The sequence below is a fragment of the Bufo bufo genome, chromosome 2, assembly GCF_905171765.1.
Source record: "Bufo bufo chromosome 2, aBufBuf1.1, whole genome shotgun sequence".
Taxonomy (NCBI): Eukaryota; Metazoa; Chordata; class Amphibia; order Anura; family Bufonidae; genus Bufo; species Bufo bufo.
This window is the reverse complement of record NC_053390.1, coordinates 79,397,275-79,413,837: the sequence shown is the minus strand read 5'-3', so window position 1 is coordinate 79,413,837 and position 16,563 is coordinate 79,397,275. Positions and strand designations below refer to the sequence as shown.

The following is a 16,563-nucleotide window of genomic DNA, read 5'->3' as shown; positions in this document are numbered from 1 at the left end:
GGATTCAAACAAAGGGGAGGGAGCCAGCATTTTTTTAACCATCTCCCCGTTCGAAAAATCTATTTAATAATTTGACCCCAGATTGGGGACGTAACAGGGATTAAACTGATGAGAAGAGAGAACTACAGAAAATACCACTCATATCAGGTGGGGCAGTAAATTGCACAGCACAGACGCAGTGACCATGGATTCAAACAAAGGGGAGGGAGCCAGCGTTTTTTTAACCATCTCCCCATTTGAAAAATCAATTCAATTCACCTTTTGGGGACCCTTGGTGTTGTACGTGGCTGGGTGGAGGAAGAAACCTTCAATGACATCAACGGGACATGGCTAGCTTGGTATCCAACCTTGAACAAATGGGGAGTTTGCGGTTGGGCAAATGGACTGTTTGTGGTTGTTTGCGGTGCATTAAAAGGGGAGTTTGGTCTGTCAATTTCTGTGAAGCGGGCGTAACCCTTACACTACCTGAACGATACAACATCATACCTGATCGTATACACATGAATCAGGTTTTTGTTACACAATAAAAGCACACAGAGCTATGGCCATCTAGCAACCCATGTCCTCAGCTCTATACACAAAATCCAGGTGACAGGTTCGCTTCAAAGATAGACTTGTCTGAATGGAAGGAAGGAATTAGGTTCAACTATTGAAAGACAGAGTTATTGGTTTATAGAATTTTACACAAAATTATACAGGTCGTGGCTGGCCATAGTCCAATACACACACAGGACTAAGGTTGTTCCTATGTTCAATACTCATGGCTAGGGATGACCGAATCGACTTCGGATGGAACATCCGAAGACGATTGGTATAAAACTTTGTTCTAATACTGTACGGAGCAGGAGCTCCGATGAGCCGAAGTTATTGCTTCGAAGTCTCGCAAGACTTTGCGTAATACCTTTATAAATTAATTTGTACTGTAAAAAAAACATTTCCCGAACTTGGGTTCGGTTCCAAATGGTACCTTGGAACCGAACAAGAGTTCTGGAAATGTTTTTTTACAGTAAAAATTAATTTATGAAGTTAGTACGCATTAAGCAATAACTTCGGCTCATCGGAGTTCCTGCTCCGTAAAGTATTAGAACAAAGTTTTATGCGAATCGACTTCGGATGTTTCATCTGAAGTCGATTCGCTCGTAACTACTCATGGCATAGCCACATATACAGGGAGTGCAGAATTATTAGGCAAATGAGTATTTTGACCACATCATCCTCTTTATGCATGTTGTCTTACTACAAGCTGTATAGGCTCGAAAGCCTACTACCAATTAAGCATATTAGGTGATGTGCATCTCTGTAATGAGAAGGGGTGTGGTCTAATGACATCAACACCCTATATCAGGTGTGCATAATTATTAGGCAAAATGGGTCAAAAGAAGGACTTGACAGGCTCAGAAAAGTCAAAAATAGTGAGATATCTTGCAGAGGGATGCAGCACTCTTAAAATTGCAAAGCTTCTGAAGCGTGATCATCGAACAATCAAGCGTTTCATTCAAAATAGTCAACAGGGTCGCAAGAAGCGTGTGGAAAAAACCAAGGCGCAAAATAACTGCCCATGAACTGAGAAAAGTCAGGCGTGCAGCTGCCAAGATGCCACATCACTGGAGTGCCCAAAAGCACAAGGTGTGCAATACTCAGAGACATGGCCAAGGTAAGAAAGGCTGAAAGACGACCACCACTGAACAAGACACACAAGCTGAAACGTCAAGACTGGGCCAAGAAATATCTCAAGACTGATTTTTCTAAGGTTTTATGGACTGATGAAATGAGAGTGAGTCTTGATGGGCCAGATGGATGGGCCCGTGGCTGGATTGGTAAAGGGCAGAGAGCTCCAGTCCGACTCAGACGCCAGCAAGGTGGAGGTGGAGTACTGGTTTGGGCTGGTATCATCAAAGATGAACTTGTGGGGCCTTTTCGGGTTGAGGATGGAGTCAAGCTCAACTCCCAGTCCTACTGCCAGTTTCTGGAAGACACCTTCTTCAAGCAGTGGTACAGGAAGAAGTCTGCATCCTTCAAGAAAAACATGATCTTCATGCAGGACAATGCTCCATCACACGCGTCCAAGTACTCCACAGCGTGGCTGGCAAGAATGGGTATAAAAGAAGAAAATCTAATGACATGGCCTCCTTGTTCACCTGATCTGAACCCCATTGAGAACCTGTGGTCCATCATCAAATGTGAGATTTACAAGGAGGGAAAACAGTACACCTCTCTGAACAGTGTCTGGGAGGCTGTGGTTGCTGCTGCACGCAATGTTGATGGTGAACAGATCAAAACACTGACAGAATCCATCTACTTTTGAGTGTCCTTGCAAAGAAAGGTGGCTATATTGGTCACTGATTTGTTTTTGATTTGTTTTTGAATGTCAGAAATGTATATTTGTGAATGTTGAGATGTTATATTGGTTTCACTGGTAAAAATAAATAATTGAAATGGGTATATATTTGTTTTTTGTTAAGTTGCCTAATAATTATGCACAGTAATAGTCACCTGCACACACAGATATCCCCCTAAAATAGCTAAAACTAAAAACAAACTAAAAACTACTTCCAAAAATATTCAGCTTTGATATTAATGAGTTTTTTGGGTTCATTGAGAACATGGTTGTTGTTCAATAATAAAATTAATCCTCAAAAATACAACTTGCCTAATAATTCTGCACTCCCTGTACAGTACCATAGATGTCTTATAGGTGCGAACCACAGAGCAGCTATTTGTACAGGCATGGGAAAGGAGTGGTAGCTGCGCTTGTGGACAGTTCACCATGGGAGTTCACTGATTTAGGGAAAGCAGGCAATGTGAATTACTAAACCCTCATTCTCCTAACAGAAGAGGGTCCCAGAGGTGTGGATATGACATAAATGTTGAAGATGGGAACGCTTCATTAACTTACATTTTCGAAGATGTTATGAGACAGGACCATTCAGACAGTTTCTTTACCCAGGGTTTATTGGGCATACACAGCAAAACAATACACGCTTCAGCAAACAAAATAACAATTCATGGAAATAACCAAAAATGCGGTGATATCGTCTTCTCACTAGCTTGTAGGTTTTCACCTAGGGATTCCACTTTGCATAGTGGTCTTGTTCATGGGTCTTCTTCTCAGACCAGCACACACACTGCTCTCTGGCAGCGTGCCTTTTAATTTGTTTTCTACCTGTTTGAGGAACACCAGGGATGGAGTATGGACGTGACCTTCCCACCCAAGCTCTTCAGTCACTCCTAAATCCCGGACCCAAACTCCAGCTACCACAAACTCAGTGATCTGGCATCACTGGTCACAACTAGAGATGAGCGAATTTCATATTTTGAAATTCGTTCACACTTTGTTTGTTGGTAAAAGGTGAATTGCGTTACGGATTTCATTACCACGGACCATAACGCAATTCCATGACGGAATGCATAACGGAATGCCTTTAGAGGCATTCTGTTATTCATTTCGTCATAATAGAAGTCTATGGGCTGCAAAACGGATCCGTCCAGTTTCCGTTATGCAGGAGAGGACTACCCTGCATAACGGAAACGGGACGGATCCGTTTTGCAGCCCATAGACTTCTATTATGACGGAATGAATAACGGAATGCCTCTAAACGCATTCCGTTATGCAACAAACGAAGTGTGAACGAATTTCATAAGTGGAAATGCACTCATCTCAGTGATACATACTTGCCATCTATGACCTCATCCATTGAATGCTTACAATGTATATGGAATTCATGTAATGTTCTTTGATCATACTAAATTTTTTAAGGTTCTGTTCACGCAGATATCAAGATCCTGATGCCCTTATACACATATCTCCAACTTTAAGGGTGGCATGATATCATATGGCAGAATGGGGTAGTCTGGTGCAGAATCTTGACCAACCCAAACACAATGGGATATGTCCTGTAAAAATTGAAGCCATAATGTCAGTGTGAACAGGGCTGAAAAAAACATTGGCCAAGATTTTTTAATGTGTCTGTGCCTGAAATCTGTCTAAAAAGTGCCTCAAATTAGGACAATTTGTAACAGTTTGGTGCAACTTGGGTTTCTATACTTCCTCATCAAGGTTTGGGGCCTAGAAGGAAGGAGTGAGGCTTAGTGGGACAGAGACATGGCTTAAGATGGACCATTTTGTCCCAAAATGGTTACACAGTTCTGGTGTAAAAGTCTGTCTCCAATAACAGCAACCAATAATATAGAGTTAGACAAAAGTGTCTAGCCCTGCACCAGATTTATCATCCTGCCTGAGCCGCTGGGATGAATTTGGTGAAGGTCTAGACAGCCGGTCTAAGTGTACGTCACCTACAGGGTTAGTAAATCTGGGCCAGTGTCTGGTGTGTATATAATGTCTCATCATTAATGAGGTAACAACCAACAGGACTGCAAGAGAAACAGCTGCCCGGCATTCTACTGCACTGTGGAGCCATCGGACAATACTCATATCAATATCTCCATGCGAGTATGGAAAGCAACGTTTATTAAGGTAATTGGATGGCCTTATTAGGTAATATAAAAAACATATTCTATATCTCTGCTTGCTGTCTGTCATTGGGAACATTCTGGAGGAGAGTTATCAAGCCTCCTCTGCTTGAATTGGTTCCAAAAAGTTGCACATTTTTGTGCATGCCCTTTTTGCACACAAAATTGCATTTTTTTTTGCCATTCTCCGCCACACCTACCACTTTTATTAAATGTATGCAGGGCTTGGCTAGAAGGGGACGAATTCTAAGTGATCCTACACATTAATGATTAGGAACAAGTAATGCCTGAAACCTATGCCAGCTCTTAGCTGGTGTAGATTTCAGATTCTGGTGCATGGACCTGACAAAATGCTCCGAAATAATTAAGAGGTGTGTCAATCCATTGCAAACTACATCAAGAATGGCATTACAGATGCCATTCTTGCTAAATCTTCCCCATTTGTTATTTTCTTATTTTTTATCTAAATAGGTCCAAAATTATATATTGATTTATTTCTGACTGCCCACAGCCACCACTAGAGTGTGCTTACTGCAGACTTGTCATGTAGCAATCTCCAGTAAGCTCCCATTAGTGGTGACTATGGGCAGCCATAAGTGTATCATTTAAAGGGAACCTGACATGTTGAAAATAAAGTCCAATCTGAGCTGAGCAGACTGATATATAGTTTTATGAGAGATGATTCATTTAATTAATTTATTTTATTTAATTACATTTCTGCTCATTCTGGGCTGATGAGTCCAGAGAATGGTCCTACTGAGAGATTTCTTCATATTCTCTAATACTCATTTATGTACGCATACTCATAGGAAGACTAATTGTGAGAGGTACAGATGTAGCAGGGTTAACATACAAGCTCTTAACTCATATTTCTTAACTCATCGCGTTATCTTGAAACAAAAGCCATTGGAAAGCAATCGAAGGTGTTTGCTTAACGCATTTAGTTTAGATAACACGTCTCATAAAGCATTTGTGTTAACTCTACTACATCTGTACATACCTTATGTGAATAAAAGGTTAAGGAACAAGAAAACCAATGTGGATATATAGAACTGTAAAGAAAGCAATAAATGACAAAAAGAAAGCATTTAAATTACTAAAACAGGAGGGTAGTGAGGAAGCACCCTTATTTCTGATATTTAAGGACTCTATACTGACAGGGAGTGTTCCACAGGATTGGCACATAGCAAATGTATTGCCAATATTCAAAAAGGGTCCAAAAACAAAGCCCGGAAATTATAGGCCGGTAAGTTTAACATCTGTCGTGGGTAAACTGTTTGAAGGTTTTCTATGAGATGCTATCTTGGATTACCTCAAGGAAAATAAGCAAATAACGCCATATCAGCATGGCTTTATGAGGGATCGGTCATGTCAAACTAATTTAATCAGTTTCTATGAGGAGGTAAGTTCTAGACTTGACAGCGGCGAATCAATGGATGTCGTATATCTGGACTTCTCCAAAGCATTTGACACTGTACCGCATAAAAGGTTAGTATATAAAATGAGAATGCTCGGACTGGGAGAAAACGTCTGTATGTGGGTAAGTAACTGGCTGAGGGATAGAAAACAGAGGGTGGTTATTAACGGTACACACGCAGATTGGGTCACTGTAAATAGTGGGGTACCTCAGGGGTCAGTATTGGGCCCTATTCTCTTCAATATATTCACACTAAACTGTGTAAAGTAATTGACACGGAAGAGGACAGTATACTGCTACAGAGGGATCTGGATAGATTGGAGGCTTGGGCAGATAAGTGGCAGGTGAGGTTTAACACTGACAAATGTAAGATTATGCACATGGGAAGGAATAATGCAAGTCACCCGTACATACTAAATGGTAAAACACTCGGTAACACTGACATGGAAAAGGACTTAGGAATTTTAGTGAACAGCAAACTAAGCTGTAAAAACCAGTGTTAGGCAGCTGCTGCCAAGGCCAATAAGATAACGGGTTGCATCAAAAGGGGCATAGATGCCCGTGATGAGAACATAGTCCTACCACTTTACAAATCACTGGTCAGACCACACATGGAGTACTGTGTACAGTTCTGGGCTCCTGTAAACAAGGCAGACATAGCAGAGCTGGAGAGGGTACAGAGGAGGGCAACTAAAGTAATAACTGGAATAAGGGAACTACAGTACCCTGAAAGATTATCAACATTAGGGTTATTCACTTTAGAAAAAAGAAGACTGAGGGGAGATCTAATTACTATGTATAAATATATCAGGGGTCAGTACAGAGATCTATTTATCCCCAGGACGGTGACTTTGACAAGGGGACATCCTCTGCGTCTGGAGGAAAGAAGGTTTGTACACCAACATAGAAGAGGATTCTTTACGGTAAGAGCAGTGAGACTATGGAACTATCTGCCTGAGGAGGTGGTGATGGTGAGTTCACTAAAAGAGTTCAAGAGGAGCCTGAATGTATTTCTGGAGGGGCCGTTGATCCAGGGAGTTATTCTGATGCCTGATTGGAGTCTGGAAGGAATTTTTTTCCCTTAGGTGGGGAAAATTGGCTTCTACCTCACATAGATTTTTTTGCCTTCCTCTGGATTAACTTGCAGGATAAAAGGCTGAACTGGATGGACAGATGTCTTTTTTCGGTCTTATATACTATGTTACTATGTTAAGACTGTCAATCACTGAGATGGACCCGCCCAGTGGACTCCTAGGAGTGGAAAGAACAGAGGTTGAAATTAATAAATTAGTAGTTATACTGAATATTTTCTCATAAAACAATATATAAATCTGCTTAGCTCTTTCTACTTTATGACATGCTGCCTGCAGATTGAACTGCGTTCTTAGTGTGATGGGTTCCCTTTAAGGCCCCTTGCAGACGAGCGTTCCTCCTGCAGCGAGTCCGCATCGCAGCACCCGGCCTGGCCCCCAGCACTGACGGGAATCACAAAGCATGATATTGATTCATGATGCTATGTAACCCTTACAGTTCTGGAATGTATTGGATAACACTGGCAGCATTATGCCAGTGTTATCCAATACATTCCAGAACTGTAAGGGCTACATAGCATCATAAATCAATATAATGCTGTGTGACCCCCGGCAGCGATGGGAGCTGCGTTGTGGATTCTCTGCGGGAGGAACGCTCGTCTGCAAGGGGCCTAAGGCTTCCTTCACACTGCCAACAAGAGTTCTGGCAGGCTGTTCCAGCAGAGAACAACCTGCCACAGCTCTCTGGATCTGGAGTTGCCGGATGTTACCAGAATGCCCGCTGGTTCCACTGTCCATAATGGGGTAGAGATGAACGAAAAGATTCTACAGTATCGATTTGTCCAATCAGCAGGACCTATTCATATACATAAGCCCTGCTGATAGGACAAATAAATCGATTCATCTCTACTACCCGGCAAATACCGCATTCTCTGCTGGAACTATGCCGGCAGTATGCCTAGCAGTGGATTCTGTAGCAGAAAAAACGGAGATCCAACCAATAAAGATACATTATAAAATTGGATGCCAGGCCATGGCAAATAATCCCCTTTATTGCAAATGATGAGTCATGTATTACAATTTCTTAAAAAGTTTATTGGAGCAGAAGGAGGTCTTTACATCCAGAGTCGGCTCTACCGTTGTATGTGGACTGTATGCAGCGGGTATGACATGATGAGAGTTACCAGCGGGTGATCCTGTAATGAGAACAGAAACCTGTATGAACTGCAGCTCTGAATTAACGATATGTCTGTCACGCAGGCCAGCATCCACAGTCTGACCCTTGTGTTAAGCGCTGTACTGAAAAGTGACGCTCCCATCATAGCCTTGAACCCCGAGAGCGAAAATTTTGAGGTAAGTCTAATACACACATTTGGAGTAAACACCTAAACAATCCAAAGTTTCCTAAAAGCATTGTCCAACCCCTTCAAAAAAAATTACTGACCACCGGGATTCTGCTTAAGGGCTCATGCACACGACCGTTCTTGTTTTGCAGTCTGTTTTTCACGGATACCTTGTTCCATATCTGATTTAAGTCTCTGATTTAAGTCCTCTTCCGTTCCGTTATTCCACAAAACATTTCCGTATGTGATCCGTTTTTTGCGTATCGGAAACGGAAACTGTAACTTATTAATCACCAAACACATCAGCAATATGGGCTGGGCATAGCATTTCTACAGTATGGATCCGCAAAATACGGATGACATACGGATGTGTTCCGTGTGCATTTCGCATTTTTTGCGGACCTATTGACTTGAATGGGGCCTTCGGACCGTGATTTTCAGACAATAATAGGACATGCACTACTTTTTTGCGGAACGGAAATACGGAAACCGAATGCACACGGAGTACCTTCCATTGTTTTTGCGGACCGTATGCGGAACCATTTACTTCAAAACGGAACGGAAGCGGAAAGAAAATATGTTTGTGTGCATGAGCCCTAAAAGAAAGGAAAAAACACTCAAATGCCGAGAGTTGCTCTGTCCCGGTGCCGAGGCTCCCGCCGCCTCTGCTTTCAGTCCCTGCCATGATGGATATGATGTAGCCATTCACTGGTCTCAGTGGTGACTTGTTCGCCAGGCTCTGCAGTCACGTGCTGCTTGGGGACTAGTGACAGATGACGCCAGGGAAAGGCTGCAGTGCAGTCCACATGACCATGGTCAGGATGTCATCACTTCTGGTCTGCCAGGGATTGGAAGCAGTGGGGACAGGAGCCTTACCACTGGAATTGAGTGGCTTTCAGGAGGTTAATGTTTTTTTTTTTATCTTTCTTGTAAACAGACTCCTTAAAGTCAGAATTTTTTATTTTTTTATTGATACTCAGGATAGCAGGGGTCTAACTCCTGGCACCCTCGCTGATCAGCTGTATTAAGAGGCAGCTCCCTCAGGTGAATGGGGCTGAACTGCAATACCAAGCACAGCCACTATGCAACATACAGCACTGTGCTTGGTAAGCTGCAAGGAGGCTGCAGTACTCACCTGCATGCTGCAGCTTCCTCAAACAGCTGATCAGCGAGGGTGCCGGTAGTCAGACTCCGCTGATCTTTTATTGGTGACCATCAATATGAAAATCTCAGTGAACACTTTTAATAATTCAGACCTGCTGCATTAGTATTGTAAGTAGTGATGAGCAAAGCGAGCTTCGGATGCTACATCTGAAGTCGCTTTCTTCAAAACTTCGGATTGAGGGCTTGTTCACAAGACCATTGCCCCTCCGTGCTCCTCCGCAATGCACGTGCACCGGCCGTGGGCCTGCCACATGCGGATCGCGACCCTATTCACTTGAATGGGGCCCGCAATCCGTCCATTCCGCAAAACGATTCTATCAAGTTCTATCTTTTTGCAGTGCGGAGGCACGGAACGGAACCTACGGAAGCACTCCATAGGGCTTCCGTAGGGTTCTATTCCGCGCTTCTGTTTCGTTTCGCACCGCATCTCTGGATATGCGGACCCATTCAAGTAAAACCGAACACAGCTTTGGTTCCGACTGGTACCTTGGAACCGGTTATGTCTACCCGTGACAAAAGTGGATTTCTTGACAAAATCAGATTTTTACAGTACCATCGGCGTGGATGAGATTTAAACAAATCCCATTAGATCTTTCAACTTTTTGGGTGGTCAAAGTACAGTAGGACACATCACATTATTGTATTGCAAGATTCACCTTATCATGCAGATGTACACACCTGAGTAGTTTTTATTTGCACTCTATCACAAAAAACACCTGAATATAGAAATAATATTTTAAAAGCATAATTTTTTTAATCAAATTCCGAAATAATAGGCAAGTCAGGATGTAATATCACTCTGGAGCAGTTTAAAGAGGCACACAAGTAACAAATAAGGATTTGGGTCAAAAGTTGGGGATGTTGTTCCAGAAGAGGGAAACTCTCATACATTTCTGACAGATTTGTTACCCACCTCTGCGACTGGTACCAATGTGGAAAAGGGGTTCCCCCAACCTCCCATCCCGCCTGATGAGGTGTCTGTGCAAGTGTGCTTGATTGTTTCCATAGCTCTTGGGAGGGAGGTGGTCTGGGCACCACTGTCAACATAAGTGTTGATCCTAGAATTCCAGACGTATGTGGATAGATGGGACCATGCCATAAATCTCTGAAATGGAAATAACCCTTTAAATTGCTCCCGATAAGATGGACTAAAATAGAAGTAAAATCAACTTTGAGTGAAAAACCCCTGAAATAGATACATACCTCCCAACTTCAACAGCAAGAAATGGGGGCATTATTTTTATGTTAAACCATGCCTATAGCCCCACCAAGTTTCTCTCCATACATGCCAAATCCTGCTTAAACACAGTTTTGTGTCCCACACACTGGACAGGGCCCTCTTTGTGTGACACTGTAATAGTGTCTTCACACAGTGATTATTTCTGAGTAATGATACTTTCTTAGTGCCTAAGCAAATTAGTTATGTCCTCATAGGCTTGTTTCACACGAGCGAGTTCAATGCATTAAACTGGCATTGTGTGTCTGCGGAAGATCCCGTACTCACCTCCCTAGCACTGATGGTGTCACATAGCATTATATTGATTTATGATGCTATGTAATCTTAGAGTTCTGGAATGTATTGTATAACACTGATAGCATTATGTCAGTGTTATACAATATATTCCAGAACTGTAAGGGTTACATAGCATCATAAATCAATATAATGCTATGCAACCCCGTCAAAGCTAGGGAGGTCAGTACGGGAGCTTCCGCAGACAAACACTGCTAGTTCAATGTGATGAAACCAGCCTTAGTCCCCCTTCACAGTAAGAATGCATCCTTAGTGCTTCCTTTATACCTAGCCCTATTCCCCAGATGAATGGAGCACATGGAGCTTGTGCTGATCCTGCTTAGCTCATCAGGTCAATGACATCGCTGCATTGCACCTGTCTGTGGGGGAGGACACCGACCAACGAGAGGTGACCGTTGCCTGCTTCACCATTGGCTATGTGAACAGAAAATTAAAAAAGTTATGAAAAGAAGGTGGGGAGGAAAAAACAAAAATGCCAAAAATTTGCCCGGTCCTTAAGCGGTTAAAGTAAAACTTGTCTTGACTTGCTATATGAACCTGAATGGACTCCTTTAATCATTGCAGACAATGATTAAACTCTCTAAGGAGCTGGAGCATGGCAAGGTGCCCATCTGGGTCATTCCACTGAGTATAATTATCGGACTTCTCATACTAGCTCTCATCATATTTGCAATGTGGAAAGTAAGTATTAATCTACTGTAAGTATGTATACTGTATGCACTGTTATAACAACCACATTTACAAAGCCATTGACGTCATTAAACAGTGGCGTGCAACAAGTGTGTTGTAAAATTTACAGTACAACTTATCTCATCACTCAAAAAATGTGGACTTGGTCTCCAAGGAAACTTAGTTTAGGCCACAGTTAGGCTAAATTAAGTATTAGTCAATAGCTTCACTTTGCCTATACCTGTCTATTACTAACATATTTTATTTACCCGTGACGTCCCATTTACTATATCACAATGCCAGTCACATGATTCTGTCCAGTACAACAGTTCCTTCTGCTCACATCACATCCATGCCTCTGCTCTGCAGTTTTCCAATCCAGAGAGTCTCATTAGCATCCTAATTGGCATGGGCAGTCTTTAGGAGTTCCTGAAATCCATCCCTAAACACTGACGCATGCGCTCTATCCAGCACTATAGTTGCATCTGTGTTGGTCCCATGTTCATACGTGCCGCATTGCTGAGAAAAATGATGTTTTAAAATATGCAAATGAGCCTCTAGGAGCAACAGGGGTGTTGCCATTACACCTAGAGGCTCTGTTCTCTCCCCCTTCTCCACTTTGATTGACAGGGCCAAGTGTGATGACGTTTACACTACCTGGCTCTATCAATCAACAGAGGTCGCATCAGTTGCAAAGAGAGCAGAGCCTCTAGATGTAACGGCAATACCCCCGATGCCTTCAGCTGCCAAGCGCACATGCAACAGGTCAGCCAGTTTCATACAGTAGGTATGTGGGAAGTGATGAGCTTTATGGGCTTTATACTTGACAGTAAACACCCCTTAAGAAATTCACTTGTGAAAAGTTGCAGAATGTGCAAGTAATAATATATGTTACATGCGACGGGTAAAAGCCAGGTATTTGCATCCTCAACTTTTGCATTTTTGTTAATTTTTCAGCTCGGCTTCTTCAAAAGACCTCTGAAAAAGAAGATGGAAGAATGAGGAGCCATCATTCTCAATCCATAGTCTGCAAATACTTGAACGTTGTCTCAGGATTATTCATGGTGAACTATTGAGAGAGGAAGTGATAAAATAATCCCTTAGGTTTTTTTTGCAATTATAGTTTTGAGAAACAGATTACACATACCACCAGAAATGGATTTGGATCTATGGACATTGTAGGCTTTTGTCTATTGGTGGCCCTAGGAGAAAGGGGAGATAAAATTACATGTGTAATTGATTTGTACATATATGTTTGTTAGGCACTTACTGCTCATTTTACAATATTTAAATCTCCTTTCATAGGACTTTTTTAGCCACTTCACACAAAACTCAAAGAAACACCCACTTTGGGTATAGTTGTATAAGCTCAGTCACTTTAAGTTCTGTTTTTCACACAAATCGGAACGGTTGGGAGCTACGTTTGCCATGTTGTGTGGATCAGAGGAGGACGTCTGGAATATACATGGGAGAAGCCAGAAAAGTCGCTAGGTGTTGTGAAAAGGACGCTGCAGACAGTGTCCTGCTTTACTGTATGCAAATATTTTACCTTTACAAGACCTATGGCGTGACCAACTTGCGGTGCAGAGTATAAGGCACCAGACACTCTGCGCCTACAGCTTCTTGAGATGTAAATCCGGTACTGCATGCATTGTGTTCTGGTAAGATAAACCTTCATGAACTTATACCAGCCCTGGTCGATTAAATATTCATAGGATGGTGGAGCCCACAAACCCCGGACAAATAACGCTATACACCATTGGTGGTCTGTATGAGACTAGCGGTGGTCTGTTCTAAACTAAAGGCATTCATACAAAGATCTGATTAATTTGGCAGTAAGAGAGTCATGCCGAGAGTCCTTACTTCTTCTCCAACCTTCTTGTTAGGCTCTTCCTCATCTATTTCCATGTTACTCTGGTGCCTGAAGAGCTGTCCCTTTCAGTACACACATGAATCAATGCATGTAATTATGCAGATTGCTAGGTGTGAATGTAGTTGGTGCTACCAGCTTGTATTTTCTACACTTCCTGTGACTCCATCAGTTTGGACTCACTGAGGGCTCTAGAAGGGTCATTTCCATTACTCCATTAGTTCTCCTGCCTGTATCTGTATACTGAGAGGGAGGCCTGTGAAGAACATTAATGTATAAGGAAACATAACGTCAGACTGTTGTTTTCCAAGTCACCTTTTGTAACCTACTTACCTAAACAATGTGTATTATAATGTATATCATGTTCCATGGTACTAGGATGTCATATTGTACAGTGGGCATTACTAAACTGCAGTCATTTAGGTATCACATGAAAAACAGTCTAATGAGCCCATCCCAGGCAGCTCTACTAGTTCCAGGCTTAGGTCGCGAAGTGGTGGTGTAAGTGGTGTCACGGTGCTTATACCTGGATCTGGCGCTCCAACGTCAGACGTTATAGTGGCTGCACAGAAAGTTCATAATTGGCAGGAACTGAAATGAGTAAGGTCCAGATTTGGATATTCAGTATATTGGGCAGACTAGATGGGCCAAATGGTTCTTATCTGCCGACACATTCTATGTTTCTATATAAGTTGAGCTGATTTACTCAATACTGGCATAAACGGGTAGCAGCTCATACAGAATCACAGTAGCTTGTGGCCCCAGCAGGTTTTAGAGTGCACTGGCCGGTGAACTGGGTTCTTTCCTCTATTACCTCTGTGCTGAACTCTCCCTCTTGTTTGGTATCTTGTAAGGGGCCTCTTTCATCTTGGCTACATTCCACTGATAGCAGTCCCAATGCCTGGCAGCTTCTGACCACACTTTGATAGACTGTCATGTCTCAGCTACAACTTTTACAACCCCTGGGCTAGGGCTGATTTGACTCCAGCTACAGATTTCCACCGATTGCCTGCTGTGCTTCCTGTTGGACTTCTAGGCCAGGACTGCACTGCACTTCTTCTCTAGCCTCCGGCTACAGATTGCCTGCTGGGCTTCCTGTTGGGCTTCTAGGCCAGGACTGCACTGCACTACTTCTCTAGCCTCTGGCTATGACAAAAACTCAGACTCAACTAACTCTCAACACCCCCTCAAGACTCCCCTCCCCTTAGAAGACCTGGGCGAGCCCACTCCTCCAAAGAGGGGGAGAGAATGGAATGGTTAGTTGCATTCTACCTATAGCTCATTGCCAGACACACTGCCACCTACTGGTAAACCAGGCACAGTGTATAAAATATAATAAATAACAGTTACATAGCACTTTACGAACAGACCTGGAAACAAAAGACATATTGGTGTCACACGCTGGTTGGGCATTAGAGACAATAGCAGGTTGTAGGAATGGTAGTGCCTGCTCTGGAGTACTACATATATACAGTATGTGCTTTTTCTTAATGATTTTACACATTAAGAGGGGGAAATAAAAAAATAAAATAAAAAATATATATTCTGCCCTCATCCACTAAGCATCAACGTGAGTAATTTAAAGCTCCTGTCCCTTCTATTATTAGAGAAGCCTCCCCCCCAGGCACCAGGGTTTGAGTGTGACTGCTACTGCTACACCCCCTATACCTACATCTTGGCCAACAATTTTAGAATATTTATATATATATTTTTATATATATATATATATATATATATATATATATATTAGTTTACATTTAGCAATTTTTGCATTTAGAGCTATGGTTCTTGGTACTCAGATACCGCCAGAACTTGAGTAGAAAAGAATTACGTAACAAACAGATGGTCTCAAGAATAGTTATATAAAAGCATCAAATTAAAAGGCAACAAATCCAGAATAATAAAATCACCGATAGATGACAGTAAACTGGATGAACATGGCAATGGATAAGCAAGACGGAGTCCAGCAATGGAAAAGACGGCAGACAGCAATGGTGTACAGGTGGAGTGAAGCAAATTCACAAACCGGAAAGAGGGAAAGGGCTGAGGCCAAAAAATTTTGAACTTTTTGAGTTCTGTATCAGAAGCACAGAGCTCCTTCTGCCAAAAATTACTTATCTTATAAAAAAAAAAAAAAAAGTCAGCAATGTCCCAACTTCCTAGAGCACACTGCACACTCTCTATAGGCACTGAACAAGCTGGTGTACGGGAGATTTGAGCTCAGAGGCCTGCAGAATTCTGAACGGAGCCCTGATTGAGAATGAACTGTATGATGTGATGTCAATCAGTGGCAGTAGTAGATCGGTTATGCTCAGTGTTTCTTAGCTTTTTGTGAGGATTGCTGTGAACTGGCCTTAATGGGTGAAATGAGGCTGCCATTGTATACGATGTCCATACTGTCTGTAATCTGCAACGATATCAACCAATGCACTGTAACAGCATTATACAGGTTGATTTTGCACGCACCAAAGATTTGCAGAGTAATTTCTTCCCTGAGTCGGTTGTATCTACTGAAAAACACTCTGCAATGTGGAAACGTGTCACTGTGAAGATCAAATAAAGAAATGCTTCACTCTTAACTAATTAGCCCTTTTATTACTATTGTAATACTATGCATTGTTTTATCTAATACAGCCATAGCTGTCATCTGATAGCTGTTCCTTCCGAATATCCTAAGTCAAGCAGGCATGTGCTACGCAGTAGGACACCTTTGGAGGTAGAACACCACTAAGGCCATTGATTGGCTGGCAGCAGTGATGTGCATGTAGATGGCACGTCACATTGCCGGTACAGTGAGCGGAGAAAGGAGCTCATAAGGTGTTCCTGGTCTAAGATAACCCCTTTAAGGCAAACAGATAGAGAGATCTGAAGCAATAACGAAAAGAGTTATCAAGTTTAGAAGACTTTTTTTTTCAAATACCCAATTAGGGTATGGAGAAAGACACATTCATTTCAATGGACACCATGTAATGCTTAATTTCTCCTCCAGAGGCACTACAGGGAACCATGCAGATGTTGTCTGTGGTCAGATTCAAACCCAGGACCCCAGTGCTGCAAGGCAACACTGC

The 16,563-nt window shown here is 42.3% G+C and overlaps 1 protein-coding gene across 1 annotated transcript in view; it reads left to right on the top strand.

Moving 5' to 3' along the window:
• ITGA1 (integrin subunit alpha 1) overlaps window positions 1–14,110 on the top strand; it is a 233,803-nt gene extending 219,693 nt beyond the window's left edge. The window contains exons 27-30 of the mRNA XM_040421264.1: window positions 4,370–4,474; window positions 8,179–8,271; window positions 11,521–11,637; window positions 12,583–14,110. Coding sequence (XP_040277198.1) covers window positions 4,370–4,474; window positions 8,179–8,271; window positions 11,521–11,637; window positions 12,583–12,627 — 360 coding nt within the window. The 3' untranslated portion in view covers window positions 12,628–14,110. The remainder of the gene's footprint in view (window positions 1–4,369; window positions 4,475–8,178; window positions 8,272–11,520; window positions 11,638–12,582) is intronic.
• The last annotated feature ends 2,453 nt before the right edge of the window (window positions 14,111–16,563 follow it).